General features: G+C 44.1%; 1 protein-coding gene across 1 annotated transcript; it reads left to right on the top strand.

Moving 5' to 3' along the window:
• Positions 1 to 679: 679 nt before the first annotated feature.
• LOC134663813 (multiple epidermal growth factor-like domains protein 8) lies at positions 680 to 20508 on the top strand. The gene is made up of 22 exons (XM_063520323.1): positions 680 to 1170; positions 1251 to 1442; positions 2412 to 2638; positions 3868 to 4059; positions 4331 to 4430; positions 5035 to 5480; positions 6335 to 6499; positions 6878 to 7014; positions 7335 to 7568; positions 7898 to 8034; positions 8664 to 8886; positions 9165 to 9703; positions 10514 to 13244; positions 13609 to 14043; positions 14310 to 14474; positions 14567 to 15138; positions 15416 to 15664; positions 16692 to 16954; positions 17313 to 17560; positions 17920 to 18575; positions 19488 to 19645; positions 20329 to 20508. Exons 1-22 carry the CDS (start codon positions 1000 to 1002, stop codon positions 20444 to 20446), a joined length of 8358 nt encoding a protein of 2785 aa, XP_063376393.1. The 5' UTR covers positions 680 to 999; the 3' UTR covers positions 20447 to 20508.
• The last annotated feature ends 1533 nt before the right edge of the window (positions 20509 to 22041 follow it).

The raw sequence follows: 22041 nt of genomic DNA, 5'->3' as shown, positions 1-22041 counted from the left end.
ATGTAACACTTTCTTTTTATAAATTTGATGTCCCCGACCTCTTTTTATAACAAAAAACCGAGCAAACAGGCATTTTTGTGCAGCAGTGTTCACGCGCGCGTCTGGACTCGGTCTAGTGAAAAATCCAAGTGCAACTAGTTTTATTACCCGCGCTAGATTAGATTGACGCGCTAATCTTGTACCTCGGCAGAGGGGAAATAGTGCGAATGCCGCCTCCCTTCCGTGTTGCTCGAAGATCCTCAGTGAGTATTCTGTATTATATTCTTTGGTATCCTCCCAAAAATTAAAAATAGTGTAATATACTTGGTCAAGCAGATCTTGTCAGTAGAAAAAGGCGGCAATTTTGAAAAATGTAGGCGCGATGGGTTATCGTCCCATAGAAAATTTGAATTTCGCGCCTTTTTTTACTGACAAGATTTGCTTGACCAGCTATAGATGGTCAAGCAAATCTTGTCAGTAGAAAAAGGCGCGAAATTCAAATTTTCGATGAGACGATATCCCTTTGCGCCTACATTTTTCAAATTTGCCGCCTTTTTCTACTGACAAGTACTGCTTGACCAAGTATATATTTTATACTGAATTACTGTTTTTAATTTATTAAATTATTTATGTTTGGCTGTTTGTTTCTGTACAGTCTTCCTAACGATGACATTAAAAAAACTAATGGCAATCCTCAAACGTCAAACGAATGTCAAAACTGACTGTGAGATTCGTGAATTGTTTGTTTTTACGAAAAAACACATTAGAAAGTGCAAGCAAACAATATACATTTATTATTCGAAGTCAGAATAATGCGGAAATATTAGGTTTATTCAATCAAATCAAAGATCTCAGGAGTCATTGTGGCATTCATCGTTTAAAGTGGTTAGCCTTGAAGTAGATGTCATCTATTACGATAAATGAGTGCTTGTTTATTTTACATTTAGTGATATTAGTTGTGAATTCACGATTATATGGCTTTGATGGTTGACTTATGTTTTGCGGCAAATCGGAAGAGGCATGTTTTTCCCACGGAATCGGGAGAAGGGAGTAGGCTTAGTCGTCGTGAGTTGGATCTGCCTGGCCGTGCTGTGCGCCGCGTCCTCGGCGCCCTGCGACAAGACGCGCAGGGTCTTCACCGAGCCCAGCGGCGTCATCACCGACGGACCTACCGACTCTAACTACACTCAAGTCAGTCACTCTCACCATGGAAGTTGAATACTTGATTGAACATTTCACTACATCACACATTAATCATTGTTTTCTTATAGGACTCCCATTGTGAATGGCTTATCAAGGCAGCTAATAAAAGCCAGTTCATAACATTGAGTTTTCTGCGTATGGGCACAGAATGTTCTTATGACTATGTCTTTGTGTATGACGGAGACTCATTCGATGCACCATTACTTGGAAGCTTTAGTGGAAAAACTGAACCTCAGAATGTGACTGCCTCAAGTGGATATGTAAGTAATTTTCCATGTTATAACTTAAGCTGGAGCTATGAGGATCATGAAACTGATTAAGTAAAGGTGTAAAATAAACATATTTTACACCTTTACTTAATCAGTTTCATTCTTGTGATTAAAATGTCATTAACACAAATTTAATTTGATATACACTTTATTGTGACCTCAAACAAAGTCAACAGAACAAGTTTTTATAGAAGAATATAAACAACATTAAATTTGTTTTGGGGCACTTATGAAAATATCACTTGCTTCTTGCCTCTTGCATGTGGAAAAACCTGAATCACAATGCCCCTCAATGTTATCTAGTATAAAAAAAATATTTACTTTTTTCATATTAGTTTTTTTCATACATTCAGTTTTTAAAGAAGAGACTAAGATATGAATATTAGGATACATTTCAATCTTAAACTTTATTTCACAAAACATCAACTGGTTCCAATGATGGACTTGAAATACAATAACTTAATTTCATGCATGAATCTGTTGTAATAGATAATAATATATTCGGACATAGACATTAATATATATTCTAACTTACCTTATAAGATACCCTAAAAAGATCTGATCACCTAAAGGCGTGTCTCCATATTGTGCGGCAAATACCACGTTGGCTGCGGGCCAACCCGGTATCCATAGCGTGCGGCTGCCTCACGAGCCAATGTTCGATAGTTTGCCGCGCAATATGGAGACAGGCCTTAAGAAACCCAAACTGTGCAAAAAGCAAAATGTACATTTTATTGTATTTCTAACCAGATCAAATAGGATACCTACTAGTAATAGAAATACATAGTATTTTTTTTTTATCAGGCTTCTCTTTAAAGTTATGAAAATAGCTTTAATGATTTAAACTAACTACATAATAATAGTACTTTGCTGACATGAAACAAGTCATGTTTAACAATCATATTTATTTATTTATTTATTTATTTTAAAAATGTATAACTACATGTGTTTATGTTACAGATGTTAATATTGCTGTATAGCGACACCAATTATGTTCTTGACGGTTTCCGAGCAACATATGCCATACATGACTGCCCCAACAACTGCACTGGCCACGGGTTGTGTGTGCAGCACAAGTGCTTCTGTTTTGGCACCCGCGGCGGGCAGGACTGCAGCTTGCAGCTCTGTCCTAATAAATGCTCAAATAATGGACAGTGCAAAGGAGATAGATGCTTGTGCAAGAAAGGGTAAGAATGTTTTAATATAATGATAATTTACACAGCACCACAATAAGTTTTATGGGTGCTGGAGAGAGGTGCACTTGCAGCCCATTGTTAAGTGAAGTGGCAAGGCTCTGTCTTTCAAGCAAACATACATAAAATATCATAAATCTTGTCTTTTTAAACTGGCACAAGTATAATGTTAAATTTTAAACCGCTACTGCAGACACGCATGATTACAATTTAATATCAACCTGCGTGTATTCCTGTTTACAATGGCGCATTGTATATAGTAGCCATGGCATTCATAGGGTTAAAATATGTTGAAGAACCTCCCTTCTGCAGTCCTTGTGGAGCTTTGGAGATTCAAGTTTTATAGTCAATAATTTCCTCTTTTCTGAAGACCTAACACATTTTTAAATTTCGGCCCATTACACTGTGATGTACTAATATTAGTAGCACAGTATAATCATATTAGTGACTAAAGTAATAGTACTATGACTGTCGTGTTAGTGACTCATGTAATAACGCGATGATAGTAGTTATAATAGTTAATATGACGAGGTTCTATGGATGACTGCACAACAGTAGTGTAGGCATAATGATAATTACGAAGTTGTTGATTTATTCCATCATTCTTAGACAGTCACATGGCTTGACATATTGTGTTTTGATAAACAGTGGTGTAGGTCTGTAGGTATGCTTTATATTCTTGAACGCGTAAGAGTTTAAGCATTGTTCATAATTTGATTTAGTTTTTTACATTCTGTGTTTTATTATGTTAAATCTTCCAAGCAAGTTTGTGAACGCACATGGAAAGAGTTCATGCTTAATCCCGTTCTCTAACCGTGCTCGTTGGAATCGTCCTTATAAGTTTTACCTGCACATCATGCAATAAAATCTATACATATTATAAATTTTGAGATAAAAATATATTAGAGTTAGACCGTAAAAAGTCTGCAGCGATTGTGGTAGCCCACGCAGTGCAAGTGTCATATAAACGTCAAATTTCTATGAAATTATGACTTATGACGTACCTATACATAACACTTACACTGCGTGGGCTATTAAATCCGCTGCAGACTTTTATTGGTGCAACTATATACAATTGTCAACACTACATCCGAATGTAATCAACAGTCAAATTGGTCATTATAATTCCTTTCCATATTTCCTGCTTCATTATCAATGTCAGCCACTCATTATATAGGAAGGCCAAGGCAATGTAGTATTGCAATAATCGCTACAATTTTCAGTTTTTCCGGCGAGTCTTGTTCCTTGAAGAAGAACGACAAGGTCGGCAACAGTTGGCACTGGCTGTCTCGCTCGGAGAGCGGCATGACACGCCGCGCGGCCCACTCCGCGGTATACGTCAACCACACGGACTCTCTATACGTATTTGGAGGATATGATCTGAATAAAGTTTTAGGCTTATTAGAAGTTTATAAGTGAGTCTATCTTATTGTCTTTTATTTACTTAGACAACGATTTTAACCCTTTTCCAGGCATAGTACGATTTATCGACCACGTACGCGCCACTAGAATTTCAACTTTAGCATTCCGATTTAAGATTCAAATTAGATTGCACTTTGTACATTGGTGCGGCCTGGAAAAGGGTTAAACAATATTATTTGTTGAAATATAGACCTTATTGTAAAGCAAGTAGTTTCAAACAACAACGACAGGTTTTGTTTAGTTATACTCATGAACTTTTTACAGGTTCTCAACTAGTCAATGGTATGATGAAAATGGAAAAGTATTACGTAGATATCCAACTAATGAGGAAATAGATCAGTCATTTTTGACTCTCTTTACAAAGGTAACTATTTATTTTATTAACCAGTATTTATACACTGTAACTAATTGTGATATTATGCCAGCAAATAACTGAGTTATTACGACATTGGCGACGCTGACCTAAAAATTATCATAACAAAGAGAGGTAACTCATGAAAAATTCAGCACCAGTAATTATTTCACATTCCATTGTAACAACAGTGAAACAAATCACTTTTTAGGGTTCCGTCCCCAAAGGGTAAAACGGGACCCTATTACTAAGACTTCGCTGTCCGTCCGTCCGTCCATCTGTCACCAGGCTGTATCTCACGAACCGTGATAGCTAGACAGTTGAAATTTTCACAGATGATGTATTTCTGTTGCCGCTATGACAACAAATACTAAAAACAGAATAAAATAAGGATTTAAATGGGGCTACCATACAACAAACGTGATTTTTGACCAAGGTTAAGCAACGTCGGGAGTGGTCAGTACTTGGATGGGTGACCGCTTTTTTTTTGCTTTTTTTTGTTTTTTTTTTTTTGCATTATGGTACGGAACCCTTCGTGCGCGAGTCCGACTCGCACTTGCCCGGTTTTTTTTGTAAGACGTCTGTATGAATAAATAAAACATATTTCTTTCCACAGGGCAATACAGATGGCAGCTGGCAGATAGGCAATAGGAGTTCTTTATTCAATTTACTTTTATCCTCGGTATCACACCATGACAAAACCACATTACCTCTAATGTATTCACATTCACCAACACCTTATTCCGAGAGTTATTTACATTTTACCGACAAGCCGGACTTTTCGAATGCTATTATGAAGTCTAATGATACAAAACCCGAGCCGAGATACGGGCACTCTGCCTGCGCTTTCTCTACTGGTTTTGTTTTGTATGGTGGGAAGCTATCGGACGGTAGTTTGTCTTCGGAGCTATGGCTGTATGATGCGGAGACTAACATATGGACACTGAGAGCTGTGAATTCTTCATTCTTGCCTCCTGGATTAACTAGACATACTCTAACTGCTGTTAAAGATGAACTGTATCTTTTTGGAGGTAGTACGGTAGATGGAGAATTTTCTTCAAAGTGAGTATTTTTATCATCCTGCATTTTTAGGAAAACTTGCATGATCTAGTGACAATGACTGCAGGGGCCCGTTTCTGAAAAGCTTGTAACTTGTAATACTAGTGGAAGTCCTTTTCTAACAAAAGCTGTCAAAAAGTGACAGCCGCTTGTATTACAAGTTACAAGCTTTTGAGAAACGGGCCCCAGGTAGTCAAACCTTATTTATATTTGACCTCTATCTTGCAAATCGATTGAAATATTTTGCATTTATTATCTAATTTGAATTACAACATAAAATTCAAGGTGATGGAGTCCAAACAGAAATAACAAGTTCAACCTTGCTAGAATCGTCTCAATGAGAGTCCTTGATATTTAAAATCTATTTATATCCCCCTAAAACCCAGCCATACATACGAAAAATCCAAAATTTGCTACAGAAATTTGAAACTATAGTGTAGGAAATATAGTTATTTTACGTTTTTGGAAAATTTAACGAAACAAAAAGCGACTTTGTTCCAATTGAATAGGATTTAAATTTCATCAAACTGAAGAGGCACAGTCAGCAGCAGAAGTTGCTAAGCAGGCGAGGTGTTCAAAATTACCTTGACAAGCTCTTATTTTCTTAACAATAAAGTCGCGGCAAGATCATTTTGAACACCTGGCCCGCTTAGCAACTTCTGCTGCTGACTGTACTATGGGTAGGACCTTGGGCCTTAGGAGGATATGACACAATATTATCTAAAGACTCGGTAGCGTGTCCAGCCAAGTTCAAAGAAAAAGGAACTGACGACGCAGCAACCGTGTGTAATATTACACGAACCATCTCAAGCTACTTTTGACCCTTTCATTATATCTAACATTACTTCTTTTTTCAGTATGTATAAGATAAAACTAAGCGAGCCAAATACGGAGAGTTGGGAGAAGGTGCAGGTCCGCGGCGGCAAGGAGCTTGACGTGCGGGTAGTCGCGCACACAGCCGTCTATCATTCGTACTCTAACTCCATCTTGGTGTATGGAGGCGTTGTCGCTAGTGTGGCGAGGTGAGTGTTAACGACTTTAGCAGTATTGTTAACAAGGTTAATTGGTGAATCATATACCTTATTCCAACGAGATAAGACCTAAAAATAGTCAGTTAAATGTGTTGTTGTTGGTATAGCCGTGATACAGTATTAGCGATTGAGTATTGGTTCAGTCGCAATGTATCATCCCATTCATACGTCCTTCACAACCGGTTGCATTTTGTGCTATTACCTTAAAGGTCGATTTAATAAAATATTGAAATATATGAAAATATATAATCCTTAGCATAGTGGTTATTTGCTCAATGGCTCATAAAACTTAATAAATACATACTAGTTAATTTTGGCATGTAACTATTATTTCTAAATAACGATTAAATTTACTTTTGCATCTTCCAGATTTTCAAAACTGACCGATAGAATGTTTGCGTTTGATATTGACAATCGACATTGGAGCGAAATACACTATCCCAGGGCGCATTTAAGGGACACATACGTACCGAGGGAGCGAGCATTTCACACATCGACAATAATCGGTAATTTTACAATAAGGTTTTTACAGAACGTGAGGCTTAGGAGAAAACTTTAGCTCACAATGCCAACATTGCCAACTAACGTAAGATACATTTTAAATCAGTCAAAGGAATTCAATCGAAGCAGAATAAAGAATCGAAGCTGCTATATAACAACTGTCCATTCCATAATCAAATGGCAGAACCGTCAAGAACGGCTGATCTGAATCGTTATTAAATTTCGTTAAAGGAGATGACAATTGTCATGGACTACACTTAGAATCTTCTTCACAATCTATCATATGGTTATAAACGTCTGTCATTCAATAATAATTAAATTTCAGGAAATTACCTGGTAGTGTTCGGTGGTTACTCACACCGGCACAACAAAGAGGAGATATGCTACGACGGTCAGATGTACCTGTACCACCTGGGCTGCCACGCGTGGATCCCTCTGGAGGTCTTGGGCAGCCCTCGCGAGTTCTACCCTAAACGGCAGGGCGTATTTGCACATGCGGCAGCCTTGAAACATCCTTCGACGTTGCTCATCGCTGGGGGATATCATGGGAATGTCAATGGTAAATATAGCTTATTGATATACCTGTACCAGTGTCGCGAGTTTTATTAACCTAATTGACAGGTTTTATTCGATTATGCACCTTCAACGTTGCTAAACATGTCAAATTGTATACAATTTATACACAAAGAGACACATAAAGCACAAAGGTGAACCCTTCAAGGGATTTCGTTAATGTACGTCACGGTAATCACTCTTGTAAATTTAACGTTCATAGTGGGGCAAAACTTATGTACAGTTACGTATCTCACTCCGCATTCTATATTTTACACGAGATTTTTTGATAGTAATAAAATCATTAAAAGACTGACCGACAATAACTTGTTATAGGTGATCTGCTAGCATACGTGGTGCCGAGCTGGCAGGCGGGCATCAGCAATAACGACCCCGAGTCAGCGTGCCCGCGGCATCAGAGTCAGCCGGAGTGCCTCGCGGACCCCGAGTGTGGCTGGTGCTCTGCAGACGATGTATGTACACTCGGATTCCTTTGTTTGATATAATCATTGAAAGTCACAATGTAATGATTGTCAGATTATCATTAGTCATAATTTTGAAACCGTAAAATTTTCAGGATTTTCTCAAGATTGTCCTATAGGTATAGTTGGTTTTTTTAGCATTGGAAAGAACTTGAAAGAAAGTAAGCGATTTTGACATGTATTTTAATTGAAAAACACTATTCAAAATTCAATAACTATTACTTATGAAAGCAGAAGACTCTAAAATCTCGTATTAGATTCATAATTGTTAAATATTTACCGTAACTTATTTTTAAAATGTGTTTTTCATTTAAAAGACACATCAAGATTGTTTACCTTATTTCTAATGCTAAAAAAACGAACTATAGGTTAGGTTACGTTTGTTTTATGGCAATCCTGAAAAGCTACGCGTTTTTGAGAAAAACCAAATTATGACTAACGGAAATTCGGAAAATCAATAACATTATAAAACTTTATGGGAAACAACAGTGACCCATGTACACTTCTATACATAGTTACTGTGTTAGGTGATCTTGATCTGTTGTATGTTGTCGAGCTGATAGCCAGCAACAGTATCTACTAAAAGTAAAGTTCTCTTAATATACTATTACGTGTTACAGACTTGTTACGGCAGAACGATCGGCTCAAACTGCACAACTAATTTACAATCCATCCGCTGCGGCGGCATCTGCCCAGCGCTGGGCGAGTGCCACTCGTGCCTCATCCACGGCCCGCCGCCCGGCCGCGCGGGCTCCCGGGCCCCGCTGCCGTCCGTCAGCACCAAGCTGGGCCTGCACCAGTGCAGCTGGTGTGTGCAGAACGCGCGCTGCCACCACAAGGACGGTACGTTACTGTTGAGTAGAATACCACTCGTGCCTGGTTCATTAGATCAATGGGACTGTTGGTACTTCAAATATAACTGCTGTAGAAATGTTGATAATTTTTTTTGCGTATAACTGTGTGCGCGCTGCTTGTTGTATTTGTTAAACAAACAAACACTTAGATACATTATTCTCTAAATGTTTCGTTTTTTAACTCCAAAACAATATGAAGGGTGGAGGTGAGATACTCCTTAGATATTTTATTAACAGTAGTATAATAATTGATTTATGTATTTACAGATAACTACGGTGTTTGTGGCGAGGACACGCCTTCCCAAAACCCAGGCTGGTGGGGCACCACCGGCACCGAAGTGACGACCCCAGAGGAATGCAAAGATTTAGACAAGCGGCCCGGTCTAACGTTCCTCCGATACCAGCAGCCGGCAGACTGGAACCATCCCGATGGGGTGTCGGTCGTCAACGCGACGACTGTCGACTGGGCCACCGGCGGGGGAAGCAATCATATCTTTACTGGTTCAAGCGAAGCGCGACTGAGAGGTTGGCTGCGCATTCCTCAGCACTGGAACGGAACGGGAGAGACCCTTCATGTATGCGCCGGCTATTCGAATATATCGCTCGCGCTCGGGCCCAAGACAGAATCTATAGCCAACTTAACGGCCCAGCCGTCTGCCTGTTCTATCGTCGACTGGCCGTCGCTGTTCCCCGGCAGGCTCGCCGTCGACATGCACGCTAATGATACGTTACATACGGGACTATATCCTTCTCACCATCATGCGAAGATGGAGTTGCTACATAATAAAACCACAGAAACTGCTAAGGTATTTATTATTTGTATCTATTTTTTTTTACTAAGTAAAGTAAATGTTCTGGTGTGTTTGTATGACTTTGTATAAGTAAAATTGAACTCTAGTTCCGGTTTCCGATTAAAGTTGCCTCCAGAAACTCGCGAACTAAATTGACATGAGTTTGACAAATAAAATGATACAGGAATAGCAAAGAAAAAATAGTCAAGGGTATATGTCGATAAAATGATATCGATAAGTAAGATACAATACACTAGTAAAATACTGTTAGTACAGTACAGTAGTAGGAGAGTGCAATAGCACTTACTACCCATGTCATAATTATAAAGGGGTCACAAACGATTTCGATTTGTATGAATGTGACGAGAAAAGTGGTTGATTCGATTGTAAGATTGTGACGTTACCGATCAAATCAGGTGCGGATGCGAAACTGACAAATTTCAATGTTAGTATGCAGGTTTGGGGGCAAGTTGTTTATTTCAAGAGCTCGCGCACAATTTTCGAAATACCAAGTAACATTTGTAAAATAACTTAAATTACTTAAAGATACCTTTTAACTGACCGCGCAACAGTAGCGCCGCTAGCGGTGAATTCTCGCGATATTCTCTAATTCAAACTTTTTTGAAAATATCGGTATGAACATCACTGGCCAAACTGTGGTATCATTTGTGCACATTGACCTGTCAATTTAGTTCGCGAGATTCTAGAGGCAACCTTAGATATGCCGTCAGCATACCTAAGGTTGAGGTATTCCATCTGTCCAATTTCTTGGAACGACTTGTGTTGCATCGACTTGTTTTTATTAACGTGCTCTCGTTTTTGTAGGTATTTACATTCGAGTTCCTGGAGCCGTACTCGGACGGACAGTGCCAGAACTACGACAATTGCCTGCTGTGCCTCGCGGACGCGGCGTGCGGCTGGTGCGAGCTGACCAACAAGTGCGAGCCGCGCGCCGCCGACGAGCGCGCCGTGTGCGCCGCCGAGGCCGGCGCGTGGCGCTACCTCACGCTGCAGCCCGCCGCCTGCCCCAACTGCTCCAACTACATCAGCTGCGAGCGCTGCGTCGCCGGCAACTACTGCGAGTGGTGGGCGGACGAGGCGCGCTGCGCCCGCCGCGGCCGCGCCGGCGGCGCCGTCGTGGAGCCCAGCGAGTGCCCCGCGCCCTGCCGCACGCGCCTCGCCTGCGAGCACTGCCTCGACGAGCGCGGCCGCTGCGTCTGGTGCGAGGCCACGCGCCAGTGCTTCAGCTTCAGCGTCTACACCAGCGAGTACCAGTTCGGGCTGTGTCGCGAGTGGCTCGACCGCGCCTCCTCCGCGCCCGCCGCCGACGACGGCGCGCGCAAGGCCGGCCAGTGCAAGTCCTGCCAGGCGCACACGCAGTGCTCCACCTGCCTCCGCTCCATGGGCTGCGGCTGGTGCCACTCGCACGAGAACCCGATCACGGGCGCGTGCACGGAGGGCGACTTCACGCGCGCGCACGCCGACTGCGCGTCGCTGCTCAACGTGTCGGCCGCCGACGCCGGCTGGGCCTACGCGCAGTGCCCCGACGTGGACGAGTGCGGCCTCAAGCTGCACGACTGCCACGAGCACGCCGTCTGCAACAACACGCACGGCTCCTACACGTGCAAGTGCAAGCAGGGCTACAGCGGCGACGGCCGCAAGAGCTGCGTGCAGACCTGCTACAACAACTGCATCCACGGGTACTGCCTGGGGGCGCCGCACTACAAATGCCACTGTGATTTAGGCTGGACGGGCGCCGATTGCTCCATCAATTGCGGCTGTCACAATCATTCGACGTGTCGCACCGGCGTCGGTCGCTGCGACGAGTGCCAGGACTGGACGGAGGGGAAGTTCTGCGAGTCGTGCAAGCCCGGCAGCCACGGCAACGCCACCACGGGCCAGGGCTGCCGCCGCTGCGACTGCAACGACCACGGCGACGAGACGCGCGGCTTCTGCGACGTCGCCACCGGCGAGTGCATCTGCAAGGACAACACTGAAGGGCAGAACTGCGAGCGCTGCAAACCAAAGTTTTACGGCGATCCCCGGCACGGCGGAAAATGCTACTACCAATGCGAGCCCAGGGGAATGCTCAACGCGTCGCAGACTGAGGGTATAGGTTCCTATAAAAGCGACCCGGACATTAAGATCATAGGCCCTTCGAAAGAGTGTCTATGGATTATATCGGCTGGGGACATCAAAGATGCGATAATTCAGTTTACTATAAATTCTTCTACGCTGAATGTACCTTGTGATGAAAACGCGGTATACGTGTACGATGGGCTTGGAGGCGTGCCAGATATGAGCAATAACCAACAGAGTCAATTGCTCGGAGTTTTCTGCAATGGAGCATCGTCAGGCATCGTGGAAGCGCGCAGTGGGAACCTAACGGTCCATTATAAACAGGGGCAGGTGGAACAAGGATTTGAAGGCGTCTACAAATCGTTAGCGTGCGGTCTCTACTGCCCGTGGCCGAGAGTGTGCACCAAGGGTCACTGCGTCTGCCGCGAAGGTTTCGGTGGGCCCGATTGTGAAGTGGACATTTGTCGCAACAACTGCAGCATGGCTCATGACGCCGGAACATGTGATCCCAGCTACGGCCGCTGTCTCTGTAACGAAGGTTACGGCGGCGACGACTGTTCTATTAAACTCGACAAAACGCAACTCGTGTTTACGGAGCTTTTCAATTCTGAATACTTATCCGACGGATTAGATCATCTTAGAAAGACTTTGCCCAGATTCGGGCACAGTTTAGTAGCAGACAGACGAGGGCTGTGGATGTTTGGAGGATACTCGCTGTCGCACGGACCGCTGAACGATATTAGATTTTTTGATACAAAGAATAACACTTGGATGCAAGTTACCGTCGAGGCGACCCCTGATGCTAAAATGCCTGAAGGGCGTTACTTCCACGCATCTGAAATTTATCATTCAAAACAGAACATTTATATCTACGGTGGACTTAGTTTACAAGAAAAGAACGGTCAGAATAAGACATTAGGAGATTTCTGGCAGTTCAGCTTAAAAGACCAGAGATGGAATATCATTAACAACAAAGAGAAACAACCGCCTCCGCTCGCAGGCCACACCCTGACGCTTCAGAAGTACCAAGATTACGAAAGTCTGGTGCTTATCGGTGGATTCTCTTTAGAGGAGGGGATGATGGCCGATATCTGGGAATTCGATCTTGACAATGATAAGTGGATAAAATTGAATTGCGCGGGTTCTAAGCCGACCGGTATCATAGGACACAGCACAGTGTACCACGCGCCGTCGCAGAGCTTGTACGTTTACGGGGGGATATTGTATTCTTACAACGGGACATCGCTTTCTAACAAACTGTTTGCGCTCCACTACCCGACTAAGAAATGGAGTGAGCTGCCGAACTTCCCCCGCCGGAACCATTACCAAGACCTGCCGCAGCCGGCGTACCTGCACTCGGCCGTGACAACCAACGAGTACATGGTAGTGTTTGGCGGTCGCAGCGACCCTGATCACAGATCTGACTCCCTCATCGCCTACATCTATAGTTGTAACCAGTGGGTCAGGCTTGTCAAAGGTTAGTTAGTTTAGTTCACTACACTTTCATAATTTTGTCTGCAAATAATGCAACCAAGGTCTAAGATCATAGTTTTAAAATGACAAGACAAGACAAGATGGATTTTTTTGGTATTACAACGTGTATTTTCGGTTGCATGCAAAAATTTGCTTCTATTTACTTCTTATCTTATCGCTCGGACCGATACGAATACGGGTCAGCAGAGCATCAAACTTCGATACTAAATTAAAAATATCAATATCGTTTATGGGCTGGCCAATGTATACACGTGGAAGTTAAAAGGTTAAACAGCTTTTTATTTATTCCAGTGCCTATTTTTTTATATGTATATTTCTAGTATTAAGCTTGTTCCTTATGGCTTTAGGTATCAGTATCGTCGGCCACCCTCCACCGCCGACGATAGCCCACGCGATGGCCATCGACATGGAATCCGAGAACGACGGCTACATCTACATCATCGGCGGCTGGACCGGCAGCGCACACTGCCAAGTCACCCGCATATCCCTCCCCGAGGACCTCTGCTCCCTCTGGAGCGCGAGCAAGCTGGAATGCCGCAGCCATATGGGCTGCAGCTTTTGTAGTTCCGGAAACTACACTAAATGCTTCTCTGTGAACAAGCCCGGGTGCGAGAGCAGTGATAGGGTGTCGACGAATTCTGGGGAAGCGTGCGATATGGAGCTTGTTGCAAGGCGCGCCTGCGAGAACTATACTACATGCGCGTCCTGCCTGGCCGCTTGGCCGCTGTATCCTGAAGAGAAACCGGCGTGCCGGTGGTGCGAATCCTGTGCCGCTGCTGTTGGTGCGTATTTAATAGTTAGGTCTTTAAATAATTATCACATGTGAGATATTGCCGGTCTTTTTCGGCTCAAGGCGTTTTTAGCTTTTTTTTACAAGTAACCAAATCGTACATACCGAAAAAATCAGAAATGCGGTAAAAAAAACTATATTTAGTCGAGTAGTAGACTTTTGATAAAAAGATTTTCAGCCTGCTAAGGAAGTTTAAATTGTGATGACATTTTTATTCGTCTTTTTCGAACTATTCCTAAAATCCAACTTCTTGCACAGGTGAATGTGTTCCTACGGACGAGTCGTGTACCAGTATAAAGTGCAATGCTGGGACCACCTACATCAGCGACGTCGGCCAGTGTCCGGAGCACAGATGCGTCGCGTCCGACTGCGAGAAATGCGTCAATAACCAGTGCACATGGACGCGCCACGCTAGCAGAGAAGGTAGGTCAAACATTACAAATTGAAATGTACTTTCCATGTTATATTGCAAGATTCACGATGTAGATGAAGTCTGAACAAACGATCTGTTGTAGGACAAATGACAAGAATTTCAGAGGAACCGACTGAGCTGTTCAACTGGACTTGCGCCGCAATAGAAGAGCAAGGTCGCACCAGCATCCGCCCAAGAACTAAAGAAGAATGCCCCAGCCGCTGTCATACATACACCGACTGCCAATCCTGTCTGAGCTCCGACGGCGCTGAAGGCGGCTTCGCGGAATGCCACTGGGCGACATACTTGGGGAAATGCATCTCGCCTGCATACCAACCAGTATACTGCGCGGGCGGTGTCTGCGGGCTCGTTCTAACCAAGGCCGATAAAAACAAATGCCCAGCGCCTTGCGATACATTCGAGCAGTGCACGGAGTGTCTCCACCATTCGCACTGCGGCTGGTGTGCGATAGAGGGCGCCAACGGCGAAGGGGTGTGCACGGAGGGCTCGATAGACTCGCCGCTCGAGTACTCGACGCGGACGTCGTGCGCGGCGGTCTACACGAGCGCGCATCAGTTGAACGAGACCATCGACACGTTCTCCTGGCACTACACACGTTGTCCGCCTGAAAATGAGTGCGAGAATAATCATCACCAGTGTAAAGCAGATTCTGAGGTACGTGACGAATAAAATTGTTCTTTCGCCAAGTATTAATTAACCAAAAATACAACGAAAACGTTAACTAATTTAATTTACAAAACATAAAACAACCGATTTCGTAATTCATCTTGGCCAAGTATTTTTTAGAAACCATTATGTTGGAATTCGTTTTTATTACTATTATAATATAAAACTATGTGTAAATGTATATGTTCAAATCCATTTACGAAATATTATCCTTAACAAGCATTCCGTGCCTACTTGAAACATTTAAATATCTTCCTGGTAATAGGTGTGCCGCGATCTACCAGCGGGCTACGTATGCGAGTGCGGCGCGGGCCACAAGCGCGGCCCCGACGGCTGCACGGCGGTGTGCGCGCAGGGCTGCGTGCGCGGCGCGTGCGTGCAGCCCGACGTGTGCCGCTGCGACTTCGGCTACGTCGGCGCCAACTGCACCATCCAGTGCCAGTGCAACGGGCACGCGCACTGCGAGGGGCCCGACAAGCTCGACAAGTGTATCGAGTGCCACAACAACACCATGGTGAGTGACAGACGTGTGACGTGACAACTGCACCATCCAGTGCCAGTGCAACTGGCACGCGCACTGCGAGGGGCCCGACAAGCTCGACAAGTGTATCGAGTGCCACAACAACACCATGGTGAGTGACAGACGTGTGACGTGAGTGCCACAACAACACCATGGTGAGTGACAGACGTGTGACGTGACAACTGCACCATCCAGTGCCAGTGCAACGGGCACGCGCACTGCGAGGGGCCCGACAAGCTCGACAAGTGTATCGAGTGCCACAACAACACCATGGTAAGTGACAGACGTGTGACGTGAGTGCCACAACAACACCATGGTGAGTGACAGACGTGTGACGTGACAACTGCACCATCCAGTGCCAGTGCAACTTGCACGCGCACTGCGAGGGGCCCGACAAGCTCGACAAGTGTATCGAGTGCCACAACAACACCATGGTGAGTGACAGACGTGTGACGTGACAACTGCACCATCCAGTGCCAGTGCAACTGGCACGCGCACTGCGAGGGGCCCGACAAGCTCGACAAGTGTATCGAGTGCCACAACAACAGACGTGTGACGTGACAACTGCACCATCCAGTGCCAGTGCAACGGGCACGCGCACTGCGAGGGGCCCGACAAGCTCGACAAGTGTATCCAGTGCCACAACAACACCATGGTGAGTTTGAGAGTCGACACGGCCATTCTGACTGTGATTAGGTTCGCCCTCGTCCCCAAATGTTATATGAGGGCTCAGCAAGATCGTGTGCTAAGACAAGATTAGGCATCCTTCTACTTCTGCAACATTTGCTAAGAATTTTAATTTGAAAAAAAGTTCGTTTTGATGAAATCAAGCCTATGTAAATAGTTATTCATTTGTTAAATCTAACAAACCGTTGATTATCGTTTGTCCTTATCCCTAATTTTGGCATTTCTGTCTGTTGGAAAGATACAAAATTTAACAGGTTTGTAAAAGGTTCCTAAGATTTATGAATAAGGGGTAAGAATCTAGTTGACAACATTATCTTTATACCTTTTACTTCAGGGCAACCAATGCGAGAAATGCAAGCCGAACTTCGTCGGCGATCCGACCGACAACGGGCAGTGCATCCCTTGCTCGGTGTACTGCCACGGGCACACCAGCATCTGCACGAGCGAGGAGCGCGACACCAGCGACTTGGACGAGTACTACCAGAGTGCGAAGGCGCGCTGCGTGCGGTGCGCGAACAATACGGATGGGCCGCGCTGCGAACGCTGTATAGAGGGATATTTTAGAGGATCGGAGAACCTTAGCGATCCTTGCCGGCCGTAAGTATTTTATTTTTCATATGTAAAAGAATGAATGAATGTTGTATTGTTATAACTTTTGGCTATAATAAAAGTATAAATGATGATACAAACTTTTAAGAATGTACGAAATTAAAATACGTTACGCTTAATATCTTTATACATATACTTTTTGCAGTGTTTCTACATTTTAATGACAGTTCTGGTGGCTTGGTACTTCAGGGACTTAATCTACCTGACAACCAAATATATCATCAACCTGTCTAAAACTTCTTAATAAATATGTCAAAAAAAATGTGGGGTTAAAACCGTCTAATATTGAGTCTTGACTCTGAAGTTACAAACCTTTGTCTAGACTAACTTAACATTGTTCACACAGTTGCGAATGCCACGGTCACGGCGACACTTGCGACCCGGTAACTGGCGAGAAATGCAACTGTGGCAACAACACGGAGAGCGACGCGTCCTGCCAGACGGCCAGCTCCAGCAAGAACTCGGCGCAGGAGTGCTGGCGCTACCAGTGCGTCAAGTGCCGCGACCTGTATATGGGCGACCCGCGCAACGGACACCAGTGCTACAAGACCATCAACATTGAAAATAAACTGTGCTTCGATGGCAAGTCTATTGGTGAGAAAGGAAAATTCCTGTCATTTATTTTTTCACTTTCAATTTCGGCCAAACTCCAAGTAGAGACTTGGAGTTTGGCAGGGTCGCCATGTAAAAATCGATATTAATCTTTCTAATGTTTTCCCGGTAGTCGCGATATAGGTATTCTAAATGCCTATATCGTGACTAGCGTGCCTATATCGTGGCTAACCTAATGGCTCCCCCATGTGGATGAGTCGTAGTCTTTATTCATAAAAGTCTGTCAAATCCATCCATCCATAATTCCATCCATCCAACAATCGTTTGCTCCTCGTAATTTTGACATGTGAATAAGAGGGTATAAATATAGCTATATTTAAAAACTTTTTTTCTCATTGTAGATGAATGCAAAATTAAGCCGCGTCCGCTATACCCCGGTCAGACGGTATTCGTAGCCGTAAATCCAAGATACATGAACGTAGACATACGAGTGGTCGTGGACGTAACGCAGGGCGCCGTCGACCTCTACCTGAGCCCCAACGACAGTTCATTCGTCGTCTCCGTGAACGGCACGCACGGCGCCCACGTTGTCGAGATCGACCCGGCGTATTACAAGCACGAACCGTACCGCAAAATGCCGACCTTCGACGACAACGTCGAAGAATCGCCGCGCATGACGTGGCATTATGAGAAGACCGAGTACACGCTAGCGGATTACAAGGCGAAGGATCTCGCAACTTACATAACTGTTGACAAGAAGAATATCTTGTTGCGCGTGCGTGAACTGCGCAACCGACTCGTTTTGACGCTTCCTGAAAAATTCCACGAACTTGGACACACTAAATTCTACATGATAATCCGCGCGCGTCACTCTGAGGACGGCGCCGCTAGCTTCGGCCTGGTGTTCTTCAGACAAGACCAGCTGCACATAGATCTGTTCGTGTTCTTCTCGGTGTTCTTTTCGTGCTTCTTTCTGTTCCTGGCGGCGTGCGTGGTCGCGTGGAAGGCGAAGCAGGCCGCGGACGTGCGGCGGGCAAGGAGGCGACATGTCGTTGAGGTGAGTTTGTACTATATCAAGTAATTAGTAACTGATATGGAACTTCTGAACAGTTTTTTTTAAGACAATTAGCTTCCATTTGTGTATTTCTCAACGATTTATAAGTAAGCTTAATTAGCTAAGAAAAAATTGACATTTCGTAAATGTAATATCACGCTCTGCGATTGTTGCGCCATTCAGCGCCCTAAATTGGTCGTTTAAAACTCACGCTATAGAACTTCAAGCAAGAAACCTAAATGGTATAACAATCCCGTGTGGTGACTGTATTTGAGTTGTTTAATGAAATTAAACTAGCTGGGCCCTGACTCCACTAAGTTTGCACAGACTTGGCACTGTTAGCAGTGACAATGTATAGCCGCGACATGATGCATTATGTAAAACTTTAGCGAGCGACGTACCATCGACGAACTCTATTACCATCAATATTATTTTTCATCTCTCCTGTTCGGAAAGTTCACCTTTCATAGGCTGATAACCGGGTGGAAAATTTCGTTTCCCACCCTAGGGTGGAAAGTATTTTTTTTTTACTTCGAGCAACAGCATATTATTTAGTTAAAAGCTCTCATATTAGCTTCCGCATGACTGAAATTGGCGCCGATTAAATTGAGATGTATTTGAAACGGCCTTAATGTATACGCGCCTTAAAAAAAGTAAAACTGAATGAATGAATGTAATGATAATATTATTATTACCAATAATCAACCTACATTTCTTGTGTTTGACTTTCCTCATAGTCGAAATGAAAAGTAGAGTGTTTAACTCGGGTAAAAGTAACCATCTCACCCTCGAACTATTGGCGCTCTCTCTTCGTCCGAGCGCCAAAATATCTCGGGTGAAATGGATCACTTTCCACCCTTGGTTAATAATCTACTATTGGAGTCACTTTACTGATTTAGTTTATTCGTTGTTTAGATGCTGCACATGGCGAAGCGTCCGTTCGCGGCCGTGACGGTGGTGCTGCACGGCGCGGGCGCGGGCGCGGGCAAGCGGCGGCGCGCGCCCGACCTGCGCCCCGTCGCCATCGAGCCCACCGGCGACGGCCGCGCCGCCGTCACCTCCGTGCTCGTCAGGTACGTAGGGGTACAGCATATGGCGAGCGGCCATGGCAGGGTCGCCATGTAAAAAGCTCATTTGCAAGGATGCAACTGGCTACAGTTACACATTATAGCAATGGGGGTCGTTTATCTTTTTCTTCTCTTCTTCCTTAGCGAATATGCGCCCACTGTTGGGCATACGCCTCACCAAATCTCCTCCATGCAGCCCGATTTGCTGCTTCTCTCCTCCAGTGTGCTGCCCTGCTTATTGTATTTGCAGTACTTGCATGAAAATCATCGTTCAAATAAAGAACTTATTCAAAGAGAACAAGATAAACAATTGCATGACATTTCAACTGCGATTACTACATATGATGTTAGTACGGCAGTGTGGGCCTGCAATCTTTTAAATATCATCGTCCCATCTTGTTGGAGGTCTGTGATCTGGTGTTTTTGAACGAGCCCTCCACGCTAGGCCACACTCGCTCCATCTACATATGTACCCGGCCCGGGCCCATTTCAGAGTAACGGGGCCGTTTATGAGACCTTCTAACTTGAAATACAAACGAAGTCCTTTTGTTAGAAAGATACTTTAAATTCCGAACACACGTTTTACTCGTCTCATTTGGCGTCCCGTTTCGGCGGTACTTCCTTGAGCTATTCTGTCCCAAATTTTAGATTTTTCCATACACTACTTTTAATATATTTGTGTGGTGCAGGTTGCCGGGCGGGTGCAGCGCCCCGGTGCGGCTGGCGCTGGCGTCGTCGCTGGTGCTGGTGGCGCGCGCGCCGGCCCCGCGCGCGCGCCGCGCCCGCCCGCCGCCGCGCCACACCTAGCCCTGGCCCGCGCGCCCGTACGTCTCCACCCTGTAGCCGTGCGGGCCCCACGTGTCCACACCTGTCGGGTGCTACGACTAGCTCCTGTCCGTGCGGAGGTATCGCTATTTATTTCAGAGTATGGTCGAAAGGTTCTATGCTCGAGTTTCTCTGACGATACCGTGATTTAGGACGGTGTGACCTAAATTACCGATGTGATACGTATACCTATAGCTATAGCCGTGCCGGGCGAGCGGTCGTACGGAACATCTAGCGGCTCTGAACCGTTCGTGCGTTTTCGTAGCAGTGCCGTCCTCTATCTCTACCCGAGAGGACCCTCCGGGAGAGCTCGAGTCGATACGATCGAATGGACCTTCAATTGGTAATTAATAATTATTGGCAATAAATGAACACCCGCTGTCGCGTGATGAGGTCGATATATGGTAGCTCCGACTCGGTGTCTTCGATGCGTCGCTTCGTCGAAGTTCCTGACTGTTGAATATAAATTAAATACCATTTATTTTAAAATCGATATAGAATATTATTAAGGCGCGGTTTGTATCTGGTAATTATAAGTAGGAACTAAAAACTATTCTGTAATATTAAGCGTTAAGAAATCGGTTTCCTCGTTACGGAAAATTGGCAATTTATATGTGTAATTTAAATTTGTTATTTATTTACAAACATACGTGATATTAATTATGTTGTAATAGGTACGAAGGTAGAATGTAGGTGAAAATGATAAAACTAACATTTAATGTTTATCATTTGTTTCCTAGAGATGAATCTCACCACTTATGGATATGGAATCGTCTTGAATCGATTACATTTCAGCCATTGGGTATCGTCGATTACCTGGATTCTGTAAAAAAATGCCATTACACCCGTTTTGATGTCGACGTCGACATCGGCACCTGAATAATGACTGACGAATATCGGTCAAACTCAGTTTGTCAAAGAAAAGTGACTTCTTTTTGTACACGTGATTCCTTGTCGATAAGTATGGTGAGACCTTAAGATGGCGGGTTTATCTGCTATCGGAAGACGAAGTATTGTTCGATCCTCGCCATACTCGGCCATGTTGATACGTGTAAGTTTTTTTAGACGTTTATATTTTGTTTAGACGCGGTGTTGTTATTTTATTTTTCTGTATATTTAATTTCATAGAAAACTAAGATTTTTAATGAAATATAAGACATTTGTTTAATATTTATCGGTGACATAGAATCCTATCTTACCTACCTAAATAAAGAAGTTTATTTTATTTTATTTGGGTAATCAGTAAAGAGCCAAAGGAATCAAAATCGCGCGCGTGTGGAATGCGGTTTGAGAGTAGGTATAGGTAGCAATGGTAGCTTATGTTGAAACCTTGTTGAGTGCATATTTAAATAAAAGTAAACAATGTTTGCATTTTCGGGTAGTTAAAAAATTTATTGGTTAACCAACCAAATACAAGAACCGCCTGGATCTGTCACTGAACGACCTGACTTTAACGTACATTATTTGATCATGTAATGTTTTCATCTACCCTCAACTGGATTAAGGAGCCATTTGAGGGTAGATTGTGTTTACTTTTATTTAAATACATAAACGATACAGACTATAATGCGATCGGC

This window comes from Cydia fagiglandana, chromosome 4, assembly GCF_963556715.1.
Source record: "Cydia fagiglandana chromosome 4, ilCydFagi1.1, whole genome shotgun sequence".
NCBI classification, from domain to species: Eukaryota; Metazoa; Arthropoda; class Insecta; order Lepidoptera; family Tortricidae; genus Cydia; species Cydia fagiglandana.
The sequence above is the reverse complement of the archived record's forward strand: the minus strand, read 5'-3'. Positions and strand labels throughout refer to the sequence as shown.

Coding starts and splice junctions, on each gene's coding strand:
- LOC134663813 (XM_063520323.1), top strand. CDS start 1,000: ATGTTTTTCCCACGGAATCGGGAGAAGGGAGTAGGCTTAGTCGTCGTG. Junction 2,639..3,867: donor AGATGCTTGTGCAAGAAAGG/GTAAGAATGTTT, acceptor TACAATTTTCAG/TTTTTCCGGCGAGTCTTGTT. Junction 4,431..5,034: donor TTTTGACTCTCTTTACAAAG/GTAACTATTTAT, acceptor TTCTTTCCACAG/GGCAATACAGATGGCAGCTG.